The 22,622-nt window shown below is 40.2% G+C and overlaps 1 protein-coding gene across 1 annotated transcript in view; it reads right to left on the minus strand.

The window, feature by feature from the left end:
• Positions 1–22,622, minus strand: part of LOC115658042 (transmembrane 9 superfamily member 2-like) — a 39,235-nt gene that overhangs the window by 11,197 nt on the left and 5,416 nt on the right. Inside the window, exons 4-15 of the mRNA XM_030576506.1 lie at positions 22,459–22,586; positions 22,079–22,208; positions 18,063–18,190; positions 16,403–16,514; positions 14,016–14,092; positions 13,008–13,116; positions 10,145–10,277; positions 7,568–7,687; positions 7,326–7,383; positions 4,055–4,214; positions 2,608–2,759; positions 1,296–1,407 (exon numbers count right to left, since the gene is read on the minus strand). Of these exons, the coding sequence (XP_030432366.1) occupies positions 1,296–1,407; positions 2,608–2,759; positions 4,055–4,214; positions 7,326–7,383; positions 7,568–7,687; positions 10,145–10,277; positions 13,008–13,116; positions 14,016–14,092; positions 16,403–16,514; positions 18,063–18,190; positions 22,079–22,208; positions 22,459–22,586 (1,419 nt within the window). The remainder of the gene's footprint in view (positions 1–1,295; positions 1,408–2,607; positions 2,760–4,054; positions 4,215–7,325; positions 7,384–7,567; positions 7,688–10,144; positions 10,278–13,007; positions 13,117–14,015; positions 14,093–16,402; positions 16,515–18,062; positions 18,191–22,078; positions 22,209–22,458; positions 22,587–22,622) is intronic.

Here is a 22,622-nt window from a genome sequence, read left to right on the forward strand (position 1 = left end):
CTATGAACATGAAATTCTGTTACCCAGGGGAACTACAGCAAATGTCTGTTCAGTCTACAAAGTCTCAGGAGAACGTGCTGGGGACTTTACTTTTTTTTTTTTTTCAATTTGCAGATTTTAAAAAGTTGCAGAATTATATATTTACATAGGGTAATGTGTTAACAAGTAACTATTAATTCATTGAAACAATTTCACTGATGTGTAGCAGCTCTCACCCTCAAGGATCCCAAAGCACCTTGCAAGTTTACATATATATGGTACAAGTAGCCACAAGGGACACAAATGCATTCACAAGGGGCAAAACAATAGTAGTTTAACTGCACAGCACAAATATAGCATTCGAGAGTGGAAATGAACACCGTGGTTGAGGACCAACTCTTCAAAAGTCTGCAAAAATTGCCAACGTTCAACCCCTTGATGAGTGTACCCTCAAGAAGGGATAAGTGTATATACTATGTTGGATGGCATGCAAAGTTAAGCAAATTTGGTACTGAAACTGCAGAGCAATTATAAGTTACACTGGCCACAGCATATTGGAAACCTTAACCCATGATTTATAGGGAACAATCACAAATGGGACTTCATTCTTTCACTGTTATTTTAAATACACATAGTTGAGAATGTGTCAAACTTTTTGCAAAAGTGTTAGCTTTGAATCTGATTTCACTTTCTTTATACCACAAGAATTATTTTGTTGGAGATGGCTAGAAAATATTTAGGTAGCCCTTTCCAGTAAGGACAAAATTACTAAAACGACACAGTGTAAAATACCTCATTAGAGGTCAGTTTGAAAGCAACATCTCTCCCTCTTTATACTGATGACTTTGTAATGCCATGCTGGATATTAGCAGCATAAAGCCTCCAAAGCTGAGCACTGACATGTCATGCCCAACAGTTGACTTAAATCAGGCTGTTCATAACATTAAAAAGTATACCTCTGCCAGACCAGCTGGAGTGTCATTTCCTGTTTTGTGGCTCCTCTACTACTACAGGACCATTCCGGGGCATAAAACAAGAGCTTGCACTGCTAGCTGCAGCGACAAGGCAGAAATTGCCTTTTTTTGAAAATTTAACTTGTACATATTACAAAACATAGGCCAACAACATAACCAGGCCAAAGGTACATACAAATCGACATACAGAATCCTGACAATATACCCACATAGTCCACAGTGTCCAGCACTTTGAAGAGGTGGCCCTGCATAGGTATTCTTGCAAACTTCACTCTGACATGTCCCAGCTAGCTATGCATTGTGCTGTCATGATATATGCATCAGAATAATATGTTCATTTACCTCTGCACATAGATGGAAATAGCACAGCAAGACTGTAGCCTCAGAACACGTAATAAGAAGAATTATAAACACTAAGAACAGGAAACCAAACATGTAGTACATTTGATGGGACCTAAAACACACAAAAGAAATCTGTGTCAAATTAGTGTTCACTCTTTTGTGTGTTACATACCTAAGAAATAAGTGATCAGAAAACAGAACAGGCTTTGTCTGCACTGTTGACATAATCCTACAAATCTTCAGCCTGTACCTGCTATCCCTCTACTTTCATGAGTAAATACGCCGCATACACAATTTCATTGTTAAAGTCAGGGGAACAGCACCTCAAAGCTATAGCACAGTTGTGTAAAACAATTAGACCCTGATTACATAGGCCAGGGAAATCATTCTTTTCCCTCACCTTTCTGACAAGGACTCTTCTCACTAGTAAGGTACTATCATAATTTCAAATCTCAGGCCTTTCTCGTGCTGCTCTTCAGCTTAACATCTGCCTCCTTCACATTGCTGCAATTAGTTCTCCAGCTGTCTTATTTCACCATGTTACACCTTCTAACAGTTGCTCCTCCACTCCCAGACTCCTACCCCTAGACAAATCAATCTTACTCCAGTTCAAGGGTCATCTAAAACGCTTGACCATACAAAAATGCACCCTTTCCTACCAAGCGCATAAGAGTCTTTTTTATGAGATGTGAGAAGAAGCATTAAATCTACGTAATAATTAGAAGGATTCAATTACTATAATTTAAAGATATTTCATAAAAAGAGAATTCTGACAAATGCCTTCATGTCTCTCTCCTGATTTTTCTGAATCCATTGTTTTGGGTTCTCCATGCTTACTGTACATGTTCATTTTTCCAGGGCCGCCCAGAGGATTCAGGGGGCCTGGGGCAGGGCCAGGTCTTCGGCAACAATTCAGCGGAGGGTCCCTCTTGGAGGGAAGGACCCGCTGCCAAAGAACAAAGCCGCGGCGGTAGAGCAGCCTAAGTGCCGCCAATTGCGGCTTTTTTTGTTTTTTTTTCCCTGCCGCTAGCAGTGTTTGTACTCACCGGACGGTGCTCCAAGGCTTCAGCAGCACTTCAGCGGCAGAACCTTCACTCGCTCCACCTCTTCTGCTGCACTGAAGGACCCACCGCCGAAGACCCAGAGTGAGTGAAGCGACCACCATCGAAAACTCAGAGTGGCTCATAGGGCCCCTTCGAGGCCCAGGGCAAATTGCCCCACTTGCCCCCCACCAGGTGGCCCTGCATTTTTGAGCTGATAGCCCATCAAGCAAAAAGCCCTTGCCTATCAAGCAAAAAGATACAATACTCACCAAATACTGTTTAGAATGAAAAAAAGCTGAATAAAAATACAACCAAATGGCAAGATGCCACCCATGATGATACCAGGCAACGGCTTTGTGAAAAACGACTGCTCCGGGATCTGACGAGGAATCTGGTTTGTACGAACTGGGTGTTCAATAGGCTTTGAGAGAAATTAATACAATTAAAAAAGACAAAACTGGAAATAACATAGTAACAAAGTAAGATAGGAAAGTGTTAAAATTAAAGACACTTAAGATGATTTTTTCCTAACATCAGCTCCTTGGAACTTGACATGCTTAACTCTCCCATTATATTTATCCATAAACTGTGCCATAAGTAAGGCTAGGTTTTACTAAAAATATCTGGGAGTAGAAGTCATGGACATGTCACAGGAAGTAAACAAAAATTCATGGCCAGTGAGCTGTCCATGACTTTTCCTATAAACCCCTAAAACTTGGGCGGGGGCTGCGAGTGCACAGGGTGGGGTGGTCCAGGGGCACTGCGGGAGGTGGCCCAGGACCCCACTGGTGCTAGGGGAGGAGGGCCAGGCCACACTTGCTGGTGCTGGGGGACGGCGAAGGCAGCACGGGACTGCCGCTGGTGCTGGGAGCGGGGGTTGAAAGGAGCTCCCTACCTAGCTCCGTGTCCCTGCAGCTCCTAAGTGGTGGTGGGTTCAGGGGTCTCCGCGCACTGCTCCCACTATAAGCGCCGGCTGCGCAGCTCCCATTAACTGGGAACCGCAGCCAGTGGCAGCTGCGGGGGGCAGGACATGCAGGCACTGGCAGCATGTAGAACCCCCTGGCGACTCCACCACCTAGTAGCTGCAAAGTCATGCCAGTGAGAGCTGGGGAGCCCTCCACCCCTCGCTCTGAGCCCCCTTCCATACATCCAAACTGCTGCTGTTAGCTGCTGCAGAAGTCAAAGAAAGTCACAGAATCTGTGACTTCCATGACAGACTTGCAGCCTTAGCCATAAGCCACATCTCTGAAGATTAGAAACTAATGCACAAACCAACAAACAGTGATTTTTTTGGAAATTCCACTTCAGTGGTGACCTAGTAAATTTCAACATGCAGAAGGGAGAGGTCTTTATTTAGTTTTTGATGGAATTACTGGTTTTCTTCTAGATGTGTTAACAATTCAGAGGACTATTGCACATACTGTATAGACAAGAGGAATGTCAATAAAGATGTGTTCTTAGAACAGAGATCCTGAATGGCCAGAAAAATATTTTGAAAATCAGTTTGTATTCTTGTCCACCATACAAAAAGACCAGATGTTGGAAAACAGTTCATTTCAGAATGGACAGCCATTTGCATCTTAGCCAAATTTTGTTGTTTTGATGTTGACAGCTAACACACTAACACTGCATGAATAAATACTTAATGTTAGAACAGTAGTGGTATTATGCTGAGTGGCAGATAAGACACACTTAAACAATGTACTCAAAAACTACCTTTTCTTTGAATCCAAAATATGCACCAATGAAGGTTAATGGGACGGAAATTCCAAACCACATTGCCAGGATAGCGACCAGTGTACCAAAGGGGATGGCAGCTGATGATCCCTTTACCCACAGAATCAGATTCATAATGAAGAAATCAGCAAAGACAATTCTGAAAAAAAAACAAAAAAACAAAAAAAACAGAAATTTCTCATTAGCAGCATAAAATCAGAAGAGAGTTAAATATTTTAAGGTGGTTCATAAAACTAAAGGATTATGAATATTCACTTGTAGTCTATTTCATTCTCTAATCATGCAATATTTGTTTCACCGCTAATACATAAAAAGTGGTAATTATCACTTTCAACAGCTAATTGTTTTTAATCTTTAGGGTCTTTTAGCAATAAGGCCACTTATTTGGAAGACCTTTAATTGGCTATAAATAAACCAAGAGAACGTGAAGAGCCACTATCACAAAAAACGTTACATGGTGTGTTTTAGCAAATACTCTCTTGACTGTACTGTATTTTGCCAGCCCTTCCTTTCCCATCACTGCTAATTGTCTGATAATGCTTTTAAATAGCTCTTTTCTAATGAACCTGTTATTCCTTCTGCCAAATTCAGTCATTGCTGGCAAAACCCACTGTTCAAGATACCACGAACTATATCAGAGCTACCACAGGCTAATCTTAGAAAAAGCTTATTGTTACAACCAAATCTCTCTTCAAAAACAAAAACAACAAAAGACAAAAAAACAAAAAAAGTATGCTAGTTCAACAACATTACATTTTTGTACTATTTTAAGAGATTCACAGTTTCAAAAGGAGCTAAGCTACTGAAGCAAGAGTGTTATTTCTTCGATTTAATCAGCACGATATCTTCATTTTTTCAAAATCTATAAAAACAAAAACTATTCAGAGTTTGCTAACCCCTAGAGGCTGGTTTTCTAAGCCTGAAGAAGTCCTCTTCCTGACAGTCTTCTTGCACTTTTAGCGTAGAATTATGTCACAAAGCAAACAACTTCCTCACCCCATTTTATATCGAAACTCTTCATCCAAAAAAAAGAAAAAAAAAGAAGGTTTTAAAGACTTTGATTTTGGAAATTAACAAGATTTACGTCATGCTCTCCTGCACCCTTTCCACCTGCTTTCTGAAAATCCTTTCAGCAAATGAGACTGAAACCCAGCTTAAATTATTTGAGAGAAGTGATTAAGATTTCAAACACATCTCACTGAGTAATAAAGAAATAAAATACATTGACAGAGAACCTCATCTGGGAACCTGCATCGATTCTCACCATCCAGGGTACAGGAGAAGCATTAGTCCCAGGAAGGGGCATTGTCAAATGAACTATTCACTGGGACTCACATGGAAGAATTCTTGAAACAGAATTTACACTCGTCTCAGAGGAAGCTACACATTCCATTGTATTGGACAACATCATGCAAAACAAAAGCAGTGGGCAAGCCATTGCACAAATGGTTCCCAAATACTTCTGAGAATAGCATCCTATAAACGTGCCATCAAATGCAGTTAAAGCAAACCCTGCATGGTATATTTTAGATCTTGTCCATGTCAGTAATCCAATCTCTGCTTCTTCCCTTCCAAAGATAAAGGGAAAATATTCTGTATATAAACTCAGTCTACTGAGTATATAACTGCCTTGGGCTGTTTATGACATTATGCAGTTTCATTGAACAAGCACAGCATAATCAAGACATCTGTTCTTGTTTTACCAATCCCAATCATTCTGCTTCCTCTATGAAACTGAATATATTCTGGAGTTTAAATTATCAGCATGATGTTTTTTCTACAGATAAATACCCTCTGCACTGTGAAGATATCTAAATGACAGCAGGGAGACTGAAGCACATTTTGTTTAGGAATAAGATTTCCACATAGAAATACTACAGATTTAGTTGTTACCCAATACATCAGGTTTCATTCGATCCAATTCTACTTTATTCAAACCAAGCCATGTTTTATTAATTCTATTTTTCATCAGTCTTCATTCAATGATAGAGACTTTTATTGAAAGCAGATCTTGTTAAGCAGATCTGAAATAGGTTATCTAGAATAAAAATCTGAAGCCAAATTCAAGATATTTACTGAACACAAATCAGAAAAATTAAATTTAGCTATTCACTATGCCAATAATCTCCTATATACATTTTATTTTCCACTCTACCACACACCCACCCATCCAGAAAGCTGTGCCAAGGACTACCTCTAATAGGCAACCTTCTGTCTTAAAGGACCACTTCAAATTACCTCTAAGGTTTCCAGTACAATTGTCTATACAACATTAATTTAAAATGATGATATTTTTAGGTACATAGACATAAAAACATACCCAAAACCCTAGTTTCCAAATGAAATGTTACGAGACCCAATTTTAAAAGCTATACATGCAGAGCATCATATTGTTCTTCATGAACTATTCTCTTGTCTTGTCTTTAGCAAGATTATTCACTGCAGTAGAACACAGCTGCTATTGTAGTCATAAAAATAATTTTGCATAGAACACTAATGTCCCTATTACATAGTTTCACCAGAAGAACATTCCAATAGATTCAAGATACAAAGAACAAGATAAAGTATTTGTACCACATTAGTAAGGAACTAAATTTACAATCTCAGATTTAACCCTACTTTCTGTATATTAAGTATGAATAGTGTGTGATTGACTTCAGCGGGGATAGGATCTAGCCCTGATTTATAAAGGTGCCCTAGACAGAATAGCCTTCCAAAAAGCCACCATAATAAGCCATGCATTCACAATGAAATATAGTCCCTACTATGCTAACATGATTATCTAGAAAATACTCAATGCTGTAATCTAAGAGCAGGTGTATTGCATCAGGATTAACTAAATTAGCAACAATACAACTAAGTCAACGGTTCACAAATTTTTCCATGCTATGACCTCATCTTACAACAACAAAAACCCATGTTTCAGGCCCCACCTCCATAGTGTTGGGACTAATTATGAAGAAAGGGAGGGTGGCTGTGACCTCTAGGTTGAGAAGCCATGCTCTAGAACATTATGCAATTCACAAATTCTCCAAATGCAGGCTGTGATTTACAAGCTTTTCTTCCCACTCTAAGATGTTCTGTGTAGAAAGGAAAATCAAGTAGGGAAGCAATAAAGGCAATGGCACAGCCCTTCAAAAAGAGTTCTGTGCTAAGAGATCAGTATTTTCTTTATTTGTGGTAAATGAGTTATATATAAGGATACAGAAAAGAACAATTTCGTAAGAGTAAGGAACAAAAAAGTACTAACCCAGGGCACAACAGAGCTGTCAGCAAAACATTTGTCTTCCACTTTTCACCTCGAAATGCTGAGGAATAAGTAAAAATCATTACTATAGTTTCAAACGTAACACCTTTTATAAATATTTTGCAGTATGACAGCAAGAAGCAGATTCGACATCTGACACATCAGCTCCAACTTGAATTACATATAATGCCTGCCAATTCTGAATTTAACATGCTGTATCATACAAAATAAGCAATAGTACTTACTTTTATACATTCTAGCAGACACATAACCAGCAGGAGTTCCCAGCAAGACCCACAGTACAACTGCACAGGTCATCAAAGCTCCTCGGTTGGCAGGAGAAAGAAAGCCAAGGCAAGCTAGAACTAAAGATGTGAAAAGAAAGAATAAGCCGTCTGTCAACACATTTTATTAGCAAATTGTAGAACGTACACCACAGCACACAGGTTTATCCAGGTCACTGAGACAGTATGTGTGTATGTTAACAGACTCGCACATACTGACTAGTCATAACTGCACACCACTCTGGGCATAACTCTGAACCAAATGCGTGGACATTTTCACCTCATACTCAAAAGGCAAAGATTCTTGTGGCTAAAAGCTTCAAGAGAGGCATATGGTTGAAGTCTCTGCTCCTCCAACAACTATGCCATGAGATTTCAGCTTGGAAATCAGCTTTCAAAAGCTTAAAGAATGATGCTTCTGTAAGAGTACATTTATCGCATAGGCAACCATAATAGTTTAATACATGCCATAAGAGTTGTCCAAGAAAAATAGGCCCAGAGTAGTAAAAGGCAGTGATTTAAGTTTTAAAAAGGTAGTTATAAGAAGCATGAAGAAAACAGGACTGGATATTCAAGTAACTGATTTAGAAACTTCTAAACTCCAGACAAAGGCTATCACAACTCCCATGATGGACAATGCTTATCCTCAGGAACAAGGTAGACCATCTGAAAATAAGGTCCCCGTATTTAAAAAGGAAAAAAAAAAGAAGGGGGTGGGTGGGGGAAACTGGAGTTCTTGAACAAACTGCAAGGGCAACCCCCAAGTTGAACAGCAGTTATTCAATTACAGACTCCTGCCACTGGTGGTATGTGAAATTTTTGTATTTGGAAATAGACTCCAAGAGCTGTCATGGATTTGGAAGGACCAATTTATGAAGACATAAAAAGATAAGTTATTATACTTACATTTAAACACATTAGGAAGAGAGAAAAAGGATGCTGAACTAGAACTCAGAAAAGTAATGCTCTGTGTGAAATATTAGTCAGCTAGGAATGAAGCGAGTTGGGGTGAACATTTTCATATTCTGATCTTCTAACAAAAAAAAGAACTGATGAAGTGGAAAGACAAAGTTGCTATTTTCACTGTTAAAAATAATTGACCAAGTTTTTAAACTCTAAAACAGAAGACGACCAACAGAATGTTAGAAACCCAGAATTATAATCACACACCTTACATTATTGATTTGTTTCGCCAACCAGTACATGAGTACCCTACCTGGGCTAGTCAAAGACTACTGGGATTTTGTTGATGTGATTTTTTTTTTAAATTTAAAATATTGAATACAAAAGTTTTTCCTCTCCCCATAAGATATTCATTTCTACTTTTAATGAACAATCAACAAGGCAGAAAAACCTTCACCCCCAATGTCTAGACTTTATGAAGTTTTCCTTGTTGTTTATTAATAATGGTCTTGGCAGAACAGCTACATAATCAGCCTTCAGGCCACTGGCAAGTCTATGCTCTATGGGAGTCAAAGGCTACAGAACTGATGGTTCCTTGTTCATGCTCTGCACCACACAGGAATCTTTATTAAAATTAAAGCTTAAAAACAAGCCAGAAGGGAAAGCCAACATCTTACAGTATGCTGTTAAACAAGGCAAGAATATATTTTAGAGGAGGATCAAGGACAAGTGTATACTGACTTCTGCTTAACAACCTATGCTAAAAAGGAAAACAGGCTACCCTTTTTTCCTGCATAAGACGTTTATTGATAACAGTGAGTACTAAAGGTCAGTCTGAATTTGCTACCATTTTATCTGGACTTCTATCTGCATTTACTGTAGACCAGTTCTCTGGTCTGAAACATTTAATCAAATAAATTTGTTTTTTGCTTGGCATCAAGATATACGGAAGATAATGTTTTGCTGGTACATACAATTTAGAACAAATGATTTAATACAAAGTGCTATAAAAACATATAAACCTCAGTATGTTCCAGTATTTTACTGTGCAGTAACAAACGGAGTTGTAAAAGATTTATATGAAACAATTAAACATACTAATTTGTAGAAGATTACAATGTTATGGCTGTATCTAGGTGTTTGCACCAAGCTCAAGTTACATGAGCACTGTCTCAGTGCCATTTTACTGGCACGTACTCAAGTTCTTATTTTGGAAAGGCTGTTGCATCAAATTTATCAGAAAAAATGTGTTCCGGAAAGTGTTAGAGCTTTGATTAAACGTGTTTGAACTTACCTTACTAGGTCCAGGTACTATTGGACCATGATGAGTAAGTGTGAACTTCTAGTATATTTTTAACAACTTTTAAAAGGGGATTTGGACTGGGCTACGTCACTTCTATAGATCTAGATCATGTGAATGTGCCCTAATAGAGAGATGCTGCGAAAATGCTCAAAACACTATTTGCAATAGTGTTATTACAGTGATCTGGGTCATTACTATAAGCAAGTATATTTTTCTTTTCTACTTTGCCACCAGTAAAAAGGATAGACAGCAATGCCGGAAATCATTTCCTGTTTCTTACAATTACACTAAGAGTGTAAGTACGTAATTTTAATAAACCTAATGATACTTACACAGAGTAATAAATGTCATAATGAAAATTTGCGTTCCTTGACCCAAGAAGACAGATAGCAGCATTCCCTTCCTTGGAGGTCTAAATACATCTCCATGAACCAACTTCCAACCAAATTCCTCTTGAGCATCTTCCTGCATAATAGAAACATCTTTATTAAATACACCTAATTCAGCAGTGAATACATGCAAGATGTGAAACATGCTTTCAAAGTTTGATTAACTTTCAGTTTGGTTCCAAAGACAGGCTAATTGCACTGATTCATCAGTCACTGATTTTACTGTCCCCTCATGGTTTACTGAAAGAAATAGGCAAGATTTATGATGAAACTACTTGCCTTTGAGAGTGGCAGAGAAACAATGTAATTAGCAAAGATCCTCATAAGGTCAATGTGAACATAAAGCAAAACAAAACATTCCATTTAATTTAACTTGGAATACAGCAGTTCACGTTGGTTTAAAAACTTCTCTCTTTCGCTTGTCTCAAAGCATATCAGTCTCAGTAACTATAACAGTAAGGAACGACAGGTGTTTTGCTTTACTTCGTAAATGCAAATTTGGGCTCTCTCTGCTCCAAATATCTTGCCTGTTAATTCCTGAGTTGAGACCATAGTGTTCTTCACTGTGTTGCTGTCATGTTGCTAAATAAACTAACGTAGTCTCTGAGTCTTAGGGAATAATCAATCTGGAAGAACTAAGCAGCAGCCAACTCTGAAAAACTGGTAGTTTCCAACAAATTTGGCCCACGCTAAAATACCTGTGCCTCATTCATACAAAGAATGCTGGGTTCCTTACACGTCATCCAGCCTAAATGTAATCAGTAAATATTTCCCTGGAGTGTTTGGTATCAAAAATCAAACATTCACAGAAAAGAGGTGGGAAGGAAGGGAAACAGAACTGCATGACAATGCACAGCAGCTTAGTTAGTGACAAAGAAATCTCTTCATTTCCCCTGAAACATTTTATCATCTTCCCAGTGTGAGGAGCTTTGTGTCCACCTTGTTGATAAATTACTCTCAAGAGCTAAGAGTATGCTAGAAGTGTGATTTTTCTTTTTTAAAATGTGTTTAGAAAACAGTTTTACAGCAAGTGTTATGTTAGCAGGGAAACAGAAACCATAGATCCAGAGTCAGGGAACATGATTATAAAGGTACAATATGGATGAAATGCTTCCAAACTCAGTATCATAATACATTCTCCTCCAGGACAGAAGTCTTCTAGTTGCTCTTTTCCCAAAAGTACAGTGCACTTCACTGTAGGAGTCCACATAAATCTGGTTCTCATTTCCAAAAGCAAGAAGCTTCTGTTATCCTTACTAAGCCTTTTTTCATAAACCAGTAAGTAAACAAAGCATTGGTTTAAAGGTTGTTGCCTGAAACAAATGCTTATTTTTAATTTAGTTCAACTGAATAAATAAATATCCCTTTTCCAGGATGGACTTCCTAAATGCATGCTTCTATTCCAATCCAACAGGGGACGAGGCAAACACTTTCTATTAGCACATTTGGAAAAGTTTAACCAATGAAAGTACATGAGTTAGATTTCCCATGAGAAATTAGTCAGCAAAAATACTTTCCTTGGAAAACAGCAGATTCTGGTACCATCACCAACTTTGCTCTGAAAGTTGATTCATTATCTGTGCTGTATGTCTGAAAAAATCAAATCAAGCTGGGTGACCTGAGCCCCTGATTTGTCTTATGTGAACCAGAGCACTCCTCACTCAATGGAGTTGGATTTTTAGTAAGCCTACTAAGAAGCAAAGGGGTGGATTTAAGAGCCCAGGCTCCAGCGCAAGCCAAAATGTCTGCACTGATATTTTGAGCCCCACAAGCCCAAGTCAACTGACCCAAGCTCAGACTTGCTGTCACAGGTTTTTTATTGCAGTGTAGATATACCCTAAAAGAACTACTGTGTTGGACTAGAGCCACACTGCCTATGAGAAGGTTCAACTATTGTTTTCAATACAACTGCACTAAAATGGGAGTTCCATCTGCTTATGCCAGAGCTGAACCTGGTCCCACCATCTAGATGAAATTGCAGTTAGACCACTATTGATAAAAATTCAGTGTCCTACTGCAAGCTTGGTATTTCAAACCTGTGAAGCAAGTAGGTTTGAAATATGCAATGTTTAGGCCTTAAAATGATGAGGTTTACATCTACAACTGACGATTACTAGAAAACAATTCTCTAAATGATAGTTTTATGTCCATGAACCTCATGCTTTAGATTTAAAACAGAAAAGTAGTCCTTTCCCCATCCAGTGCACAAAATCAAACAAACCTGTTAATAAAATATTTCATTAAGATTACGATAGGACTTCAGAGAGCACGTTTATTTGCATTTTTAAAAAAGGAACAAAGTTGTACCAAATTCACTTCAGGTTGATAAATTTAACCAGTAAGAGAAGCAGAATGATTTTGGTTTTTACCATTACAATGGACTCACAGAAACCTATGTATAGCAGTACAGAAATTCTCAGCTTGCCTTTGTAGCCATCACTTGACGCATTACAGACTTACTTGTTAGTGTCCCTCACAAGGTATCCAAGTATGTGCACAGGCACTCAACATTAAGTTCTTTGAAATATCTGAGTAGCACTCACACCTCACCATTGCTTACCCCTAAAGTTTGTCCTTCCACATTAAAAGTTTGTCAAATCGAGGTGGAAAACTGAGCCTCTTAATCATATCTACACCAAATACTCCCTTCTTCAGAAAATCTGAAATTTTAGTAGGCCATTTATTACTCCCAAAGAGCTGATATGTCTACATATTACTTATACTGACCTAGACAGCATTCAAAACTGTAGTTAGATTATTTTTCTTCACAGAAAATGAGATTAAAAACCATAAGAGTTCTACTCACAGAAGAGTCAATTTGGTTGTATCTTGCAATATCTTTATGAAGAGTCCTCAGTATGATCATAGCCACCATTCCAGATAAGAAGAGAACAATTACGAGGGAATTCATTATGCTGTAGATTAAGAAAAAGTCAACATTTCTATCTGCTTTTTCAGATTTCAGCATATGCACTGCAATAGTCATAATATGTGCACATCTAAAGTCTGAAGCACATTTTTGGACATCAAGTTTTTGTACAAGTCATTATGTCAGGTTTTTTAATGTTTTCCTACACAGAAAATATAAATTATAATATGACATACTACTATATAAAAAAAATAGGAAAGCCCCTGCAAAGCCATTCTGCCGAAGAGCAGAGAATTCTAGAGAATCTCAAGCCAACTGGTTTTCACCAAATGGATTTTATATATATGAAATAATCAACTCTATATAATTCCATTAAACAAATTAGTTACATATTAACTATCAGATAAATTATTTCATGTATAATATATATTGCTTTTTTTTAGCACTTATGTACAGCACAGCATTTTCCTCTTTACTGTACAAATGATACATAAATTCATAAACAGCAGCTCTTTTGGTACATTCTTCAGCATAAAAAACTCACTGACTGTATTTTTTGTATTTAATAGCAGCAGCTAATATTAAAAACAAAACTTTACCAAATAAAGATCTGTACATCACAGTAAGCCAGATAGTAATGGCAAGAAAACTGATGGGCAGTCACCTTCTAAAAGCTCTGCAGAACAGGATGATAAAGTAACCATGTTTTTACTTCGCTTTTGGATATTAATGGCACATTCCTTTGGTGACATACAATACTTTAGTTGCTCTCAAGAGATCCAAGACCGATAAAAGTTACTTCATATATTGAAACAAGGAAGTTCATTTGCTTGGAAACTAACAGACTTCATTTTACATGTAAGAGTTACATATCCTGAAAACTGCAGGACAAGATCTTTGTGCTTCACTGCAAGATTTAGTCACTCCATAAATTAAAATTTTTACCTAAACCACTGAATGTTGGTATGTGGCATAGATTCCAAAATGTAGTCCCATCTGGAAGCCCACTTGATATCATTTTCCTATAAACAAGTTGAAACAAAACAATTAAACAAAAAAATGGCTTTGGAGGAGTAAATGTTTTGATGCCACTTCCTAAAATTAGCGACTATGCATAATCTGCTGGACTCCAATCTTCACCTTAGATACAGGTCTTTCCCCTGCCTTAACTTCAGTCTCTTCTTGGGGACTGCTTTATTTTATGACTTTGTCCTTCTCTGTAACTTATTTTATACTATTCACTGCCTGTAATTTTTGAATTATGTGCAATGTTTTTGAGCACAGTTTATATTGATCAGTGTTCTTCAGAGTAAAATTATACAACATAAGATTGAACTCACTTGAACAGGTGAGTTCATCAAACTACTCCGTGAAGTTACCATGTCACACTTTGGTAAATAGGTCATGATTCGCTGGATCAAATTTTCAGAAAACTGTGCGCAATTTACTATTTTACCATCCAATTGAACTTTTGCATGTGCTGTATGCAAACAGCAAGTGCACAAATGTGTATTTTTGCACATGCACGGGTCTGAAAGCCCAACTCTTAAAAATGGGTCAAAGATGTCAGTCTATCATGGCATCATTACCAGAAGTCAACTGCTGTAGAACAGAGTGCAGATTTCTGCCTCCTCAGTGTGCAGGCTGCAAGATCAGACTGACAAAACAGTGGCCAGACTAAAACAATGCAGGTGCAATAACAAATCACGAAGCCATTACTATTTAAGAAATGGGCTTAGTTTACTTTTGAAAAGTAAGTGTCCTGGATCCATAAAACTGTCACTATTGACTTTACTGGTTTATTAATTTAAATTTTAAATAGTCTTTTTTCCTTAGAAAAATGCATTCTGACTATATCTAAAGTAAAGCTTAACGACAGCAAACTGTCAGCAAACTGCAGATAGTCAAATTTAAGATGTAAATAGTGACATCTGCTGGAAATATCTGAACTAGCAGGAATTATCGACTTGCTGAAAGAACAGATGTCCCAAATGCATAACCCATTTTGCAAATTACTGAACAACATTGACATTACAATTACAATTTGCAATTTATCCTCAAGATTTAAACACATTAATAGACAGGAGGCTCATCCATGTAGTAAAATCAGCTAGTCTAAGGATAGCTCAAGGGAAAAGTCCAAGGCTCTATATTCTATTACCTCAAGGTCATCAGTTCAAGTCAACCTCAGATGGGTGGATAATGAAAGCTATTATCATATGACAACTGTATGGCTGCCTTTGCAAAATGAACTAGTGTTCAGTCCAATTCTTAGTAGACAGCTGTCCTACATCACAAAAACAAACCATAGTTGCCACTTCTTAGGGTAGGCTGAACCCTAAGGTAACAATTTTTGAAGCAACAGGGAAACTGAACTATCCTCACACCCATAAGAGTTTACTTTTCAGATTAGGGTAAAAGCACATTCACAAGTACAATTTGCTACTTACTGCCTGTGATGTATTAGGTGAAATAAGGACTCTGTTTTCAAAGCCACTTATCAAGTAGTTAATTTAGTGCTTGCAAGCATCTGGGTAAAATTATAACAAAGGCACTTACAAATCAGATGGACAGCAACTCAGTGGACAAGAACTAAGAAAATATGCTCACTATAAACTGATACATTAAAGCAGGTAAATTATAAAATCAAAAATGTCTCCAAGAAAGTTTATATATAAATATATTTTCTCCAATATGAGTGTTGCTTGAGTTAGCAATCCACTATGAACAGTGACTATGTAGAAGAGTTACATGAACCAATAGCTCTGTTCCCTGTGTTTAGAGCTGGATTTGCCAACTTTAATGCCAAATTTAAGTTTTACTTAATTTTACTCTATTAACACTGAAGAGCCAATGAAGCTCCAGAAGAGTGACCTGGATTCCATTTCATTCTTAACCATCAGAAAGACAGTTAGTTCCAGTTGCAGATTAAAATTTGAGGACAGGTGGATTGCTCTGTTGTAACTGAAGGCATAATTTAACCTGTAATATTTTCAATACTGATGATGCACGATCAAAGAAAAGCCCTGTGTGGCTTTCAAACTCAGAGTTGGTAGTTAAAGCCATCTCTTTACTTGTAAAGAGAGAAATTTGCTTCTGGAAATAATTTTTCACAGTTCTCTCCTACTGCATTCTGAACTTTGGGACTAGACGTTTAATATTTCTTAGCTACAGAACTGCTTACATTCCCAAGTTCTTCCTCAGACACTTTAATATTCATAAAACTGTATTAAAACAGGGGAAACATTTATACTGAATAAATACATAACTGCCAGAAAGAACTTGGATCCAAACAATTTAGGAGATTTGTTCAAAAACATTAATATACTTACTTCAAATTTCACAGAGTAAGTGTAGATCAAATCCAGTTTGTTCGTGAATTTACCAGGAATCTCCATAGGGGGACCGCCACAATTTAAATTGTTTTTATCTGTATGTTTGTAGCTAGCAAGACAGAAATTTTAAATAAGATTCATACCGGCTGGATTAAGTAGAGAACTTCACAGTTATTTAAAAGTAATTAAGACTAATGTGAGAAACATTTGGCCATCTGACTTTTTTTTTTTAAATCTTTTCCCACCAGTTTTATAATTTCTTTATTGAGAACAGGCCTTCCTGTTCCCACCATCAAAATGGACTTCACCTTTGAACACGTGAAGGGTTTGGTTTGAGGGTTTAGAACAGGGGGTGGGCAAACTAATTGGCCTGAAGGCTACACAGGGGTATGGAAATTGTATGGCAGGCCATGAATGTTCACGAAATTGGGAGTATGGATGTGGGAGTGGGTGAAGGCCCCGGCTGGGGGTGAGGACTCTAGGGTGGGGCCAGAAATGAGAAGTTCAGAGTGCGGGAGTGGGGTCCGAGTGGGGGTGCAGGCTCTGGGGTGGGGCTGGGACCGAGGGTAGGAGGGGGCTCGAGGCTGGGAACGAGGGGTTCAGAGGACGGGAGAGGGCTCCAAGCTGGGGCAGAAGGTTGGGGTGTAGGGGATTGGAATACAGGGCAGGGGTGTGAGGGCTCCAGTCGGGGGTGCAGGCGCTGGGGTGGGGCTGGGGATGAGGGGTTTGGGGTACAACAGGGGGCTCTGGGCTGGGATCAAGGGGTTCGGAGGGTGTGAGGAGGGGAGCTGAGGGATAGATCAAAAGGTCTAACAGGCTAGAGGTGGCCCGCAGGCTGTAGTTTGCCCACCCTGCTTTAGAAAGTTAGAGCAAACATGGTTCAGCCATTTCTGATTATGAGGATAATAGGAAAACACATCTGCCCATTATTCAATATTCTTGCCACAGTCCTCTAGCCAAAACTGACATGAAGAGAAAGCTGAAGTACACCAGAAAAATTGCCTTCATTTAATAGTGCTCTTTGAATGTTCTGAATCAGTTTTATTACCACTAAACATAAGAATGGCCATAAAGGATCAGACCAATGGTCCATCTAGCCCACTATCCTGTCTTCTAATAGCGGCCCATGCCAGAGGAAATGAACAGAATAGGGAAATCATCAAGTGATCCATCCCCGATCATCAAATCCCAGCAGCTGGCAGTCAGAGGCCTAGGGACACCGAAGGCATAGGGTGGCATCCCTGACCATCTTGGATAATAGCCATTGATAGACCTATCCTCCAGGAACATATTTAAATTCTTTTTTAGACCCAGTTATAGTTTTAGCCTTCACAACATCCTATGGCAATGAGCTCCACAGGGTGACTGTGTCGTATGAAGAAGTACGTCCTTTTGTTTTAAGCCTGTTGACTATTAATTTAGTTGGATGATCCCTGGTTCTTGTGTTCTATTCATTTTCTCCACACCATTACTTTTTAAAAGTAAAAATGAAAGTAAGGAAGATGCATCAATGTATTCAAAGATTTACAATAGTCAACAGATCACAGACATTTCTTTAGAAAGACTGAAATTGGTTTATCTCAACTGTAATTTCTAGCATCCCTAAGCATGGTTGAAGACACTGAAGCACGTTAAAATGGCACGTACTAGTAATTACCTTTTTGGATCCAGTCTTGCCATTACCAATCTTGCTCCAGGCCAGCCTTCATCTTTCCCGCTATGGTACATGATTGTAATGTCAACATGGTTGAAGAGATAGAAAGTGTCCCACTTGTGAAACTGAGACTGCAAAATATTATAGGTTTGAAAAACATTTCCAGGAGAGAGGTAACACTGTGGTCAAAGATCCAAGTACTCCAAAATAAAAGAATACTGGGGGCGAGGGGGGTAGACACAGAAGGGGTGGAGGAATAAGGAGTATTTTCTCTATATTCTCAAAATAGACATTAGAAAGGTAACAAATCTACAAAAAGCAAAGAACATAAAGGTAATGAATAAAAACTTTATATTCCACAACGTTTAAAGGAGTCTACATTAGCCTTGCAAGGTCATCATAAGACACTCTAGTCCAGATTTAAAAGTCTACTCACTCTTTATTATCTCCATGTAACCACTAACTAACACTAACTGTAGCTCTTTGTCCCCCCTCTAGTTGCTAGAGCAGAGGTTCCCAGAGGGCACAGAGGAACCTGGGGGGAGGGGGGTGCACGGTGGGTCCGTGGCCAGCCCCCACACAGGGTGGGGAGGGACCACCACCCAGCCCCTTCCCTCACCCCCAGCTCTGCTCCAGTCCCTGGCTCCCGGCCCCACTGCTGTCCCATCTCCAGCCTTGTGCAGCTTCGCACATAGCCCCAGGCTTGGCTGTCGGCCATCACCATAGCCAGGCTGCAACTCCACTCTCACCCCCAGGCTCAGCCACTGGCCACGGCTCTGTCCCTAGCCCCGCTGCTGGCCCGACCTACCCCCAGCCATGACCCTAGCCTCAGCCCCTTTACCCCTGTCCACATCACCTTCCCCCCACAAACCACAGCCCTGCTCTCAGCCACAGTGGGATGCAGATAGGGCAGGGGCCGTGACCCTCAAAAGTTTGAGGACCACTGGGCTACAGCATAGACATGCGAGTACCACCTCTAACCTAACACATGTGGTTCTTCAGCTGAATAGTCTATTACTCCTGGGGGAATTCTGCATCACTGCGCTTGTGCAGAATTCATGGCCCCTGCAGATTTTGCTTCCCCACAGAAAAATGACTTCTGACAGGGAAGCAAAGGGAAGCCACAAAAATAGTCATGCCCCCCCTTCCCAGCAGTGCAGGCACATTGGTTTGGGCACCCAGAGCAGCCAATAAAGACATAAATCACCATTGGGGTGAGGGCAGGTAGTCGTGCATGTGAGAGAGAGAGAGACAGACAGAGACAGAGACACTCTTGTTCGCTATTGTGGCATGCTCAATGTGGAGGGGCAGGCTCTGTTCCCTCAGACAGAGCAAAATGTAGTAGCCTGCCTGCTTAGTTATTTGTTCTTAGTGAATTCCCCCAGGAGTATAAAACAGTTGTAAAAATGTTAGGCCCCTTTACTCTGCTAGAGTGATGTAAGGGAGCCTTATTGTGAAGAACAGAATGGCCTTATAAATGCTTAGTGACTAAATTCTTTAGTGATTAGAACTGGTCTAAATTTTTGGACTGAAAAAATGTGCTCTATGATCTGTTTACTACTGACCTTTCTGGAGATGGTCAGTAGCCAGTATAAATTGTGAGTTTCAATCCCCAGCCCTCACTTGCTCTTCAGTTGCCTATGATGTAACCCTGAGCATATGGCTGCTTATATTTGTTGACTACTAACTAGAAATAAAGGGGCAATATTAGCTACATTACTATTAGACAAAGGGGGGTTGGTGATTTCCTCCAATGCTCCCCACTCCCATTCTCCATCCATTGTATTGTAGTTTAAATTACCAAAATATTTTAGATCTATTATTCAATTCCCGCAGATGACCAATCCAGAGGTGATGTTAAATTCACACTAGCAAGCTTTCTGACCATCAATCGCTACTGGTGCATTTCCACTGGCAATAGCAATGATGGAAGCAGCAGTGCATATCAGAACACCTAATTTTGTAACCATAGTTAGCCACTGGTAATAACAATGCAGCTACTTTTTAAAAAACACATACTGAGTCCTCTCTATTCTATAGCTTCCACTATTGCTATTGCTCCTGGAGCTGCAATGGTGATAAATGACAACAGATTTTGCCTAAACTATTAAAAATTCCCCTTGGCTGGAGCCTAAACATGAAGTTTCATCCCAAAATGTATTTCAGAAAGTTTAAACCCAGGCTATACCAGGAAGTGATGTATAAAGCTATTTGCATCCTTAACTATAGTAACAACAAGAAGTCCGGTGGCACCTTAAAGACTAACTGATTTATTTGGGCATAAGCTTTCGTGGGTAAAAAACCTCACTTCTAAAAACCCATGAAAGCCTATGCCCAAATAAATCAGTTAGTCTTTAAGGTGCCACTGGACTCCTTGTTGTTTTTGTAGATACAGACTAACATGGCTACCCCCGATACTTAACTATAGTGTTTACTACAAACTGCAGCACAACCACATCATGTATATAAATGAGGAACGTTTGATCACATATAGGTGTGCTTACTTTTGTCAATGCACATACTGTAGAGCTTATTTAACTATATTTGTGTTTTTTTATCAACAGGGCCGGCTTTAGGAAGTGCAGGGCCGAATTCGAACATTTTCAGCGGGGCCCTGGCAGGGATGACTTAAAAAAAAAAAAAGTGGAAAAAAAAGCCTCTCATTTCTTCCATGTATTATTTACTTTCCATAACTATATGAATAATAAAATTATATATTATATACATTGCATCATATACGCTGTTGATTGGCTATTAATGACCACCATTTCACATGTGTGGGTCCCCGCCACTCCCTGGGGGTGTGCACATGTGTTGGTCCCAGCTGCTCCCTGCCCCCCTCATTGAAGCAGGTGTGCAGGGTTACTGCCCTGGAAACTGCAGGGCAGCAGTGGACATGGGGCTGGCTGGAGGCAGGGCAGGGGCTGGCTGGAGGCAGGGAAAAGGGTGTGGGGCGGGCTGGCTTCAGGCAGGGCCACAGGGGGGTGCAGCAGGGGTTTGCAGGTCTGGAGACAGCGGAGTTTGGAACTGGCTGGCTTCAGGCAGTGGGGTGCAGCAGGGGTTGACTGGAGACAGGGCAGAGGGTGCGGGCTGGGCAGGGTGTGCAGGGCTGGTGCGGGCAGCAGTGTGTGGGGGGCTGGCTGGCTTTAGGCAGGGCTGCAGGGGTATGTGGCAGGGGTTGGCTGGAGACAGGACAGGGGGTTTGGCAGAGGCTGGCTGTGGGCACGGGGTGCAGAGCTGGCTGCAGGCGGGGGGGGCAGACTGGTGTGAGCAGGTCAGGGAGTGAAGCAGAGGCAGCTGGAACCCCAGCCCTTTAAGTAGCCCCCAAACTCCCTTCTACCCCGCCCCGGACTTTTTAAATAGCCGCGGGAGCGCTGGGGAATGCATGGGAGAGGCGGGGCTCCAGCGGCTATTTAAAGGACCGGGGTGGCAAAGGCAGCTGGAGCCCCGGGCCCTTTAAATAGCCCCCAGAGCCCCTCACTGCCTCAGGGGGCTATTTAAAGGGCCCAGAGCTCCAGCCGGGGTCGCAGGGCTTGCCACGCTCCAGCCGAAGCCCCGCCGCCCCGCTCTCCCGGCCGGAGCCCCGGCCGGAGCGCAGCAAGCCCCGCCGGCCCACTCTCCCGGCCGGAGCGCAGCAAGCCCCGCCGCCCCGGCTGGAGCTCTAGCTGGGAGAGCGGGGCCACGCCACGCTCCCGCTGATGCTTCGCTCAAAGGAGCGGGACCATGGAAGACCCTGGAGCAGACCGCAGCCGGGGACCGGGGTAAGTTAAAAAAAAAAATTAAAAAGGTGCCTAAGGCGCGAGGCCCTCTTAGGTGCAGGGCCCGATTCCCCGGAATCGGTCGAATTGGCCTAAAGCCGGCCCTGTATATCAAGCCTGTTTTACACTCTGTAAGCACACAGTTATTTATTAAAAACAAAAAAACCTGACAAAGACTAAAGAGGACATGACCTCAACACCACAGCTTTGTAGCTAGCCCCATATCTGGCCATAGTAAAGAAATAAGCTCTCACCACTTACATCAATAATGCAAGCATCTTTAACTCTGCCATCTGTAGTAATAAAACATCCTATTGGAAATCCCGGATTACAGTATTTGTGTTCATCTTCCACTTGGTAACACCATGTTACAGGCATATTATCAATAATCCTAGACAAAGAAATTTTAAACAGGCAACTCCTTAGTAAGAAATGTTATCTAATTATTCCGTTATTTTTAAGTTACATTTCATATGCAAATGAAAGCAACAAGGTTTTGGTTTGGTCTCAAAAGAATAATATATTACAGGACAATTACTGGATAGAAGAAAGATAGAAGTGTCACCTCTCAGAACAACTCATTACATTATGTTAATTTTCATTTCTCTATTCATAGTTCAAAACAGGATGTCTGAACCCACCAGTGATGTTGATAATTCAATTGCATTCCTTTCTTCAAAAAAGCCAGTTTATTTTTGTCATCATCATCTTCTGGGTCATATGATTTTGTACAAGCTACTTTGCATGTTTCCGGTCTGTTAAATGTAAACTGTCACCAAAACACACAAAAAGAGCAATTTTAAAA

Source organism: Gopherus evgoodei, chromosome 9, assembly GCF_007399415.2.
Source record: "Gopherus evgoodei ecotype Sinaloan lineage chromosome 9, rGopEvg1_v1.p, whole genome shotgun sequence".
NCBI classification, from domain to species: domain Eukaryota; kingdom Metazoa; phylum Chordata; order Testudines; family Testudinidae; genus Gopherus; species Gopherus evgoodei.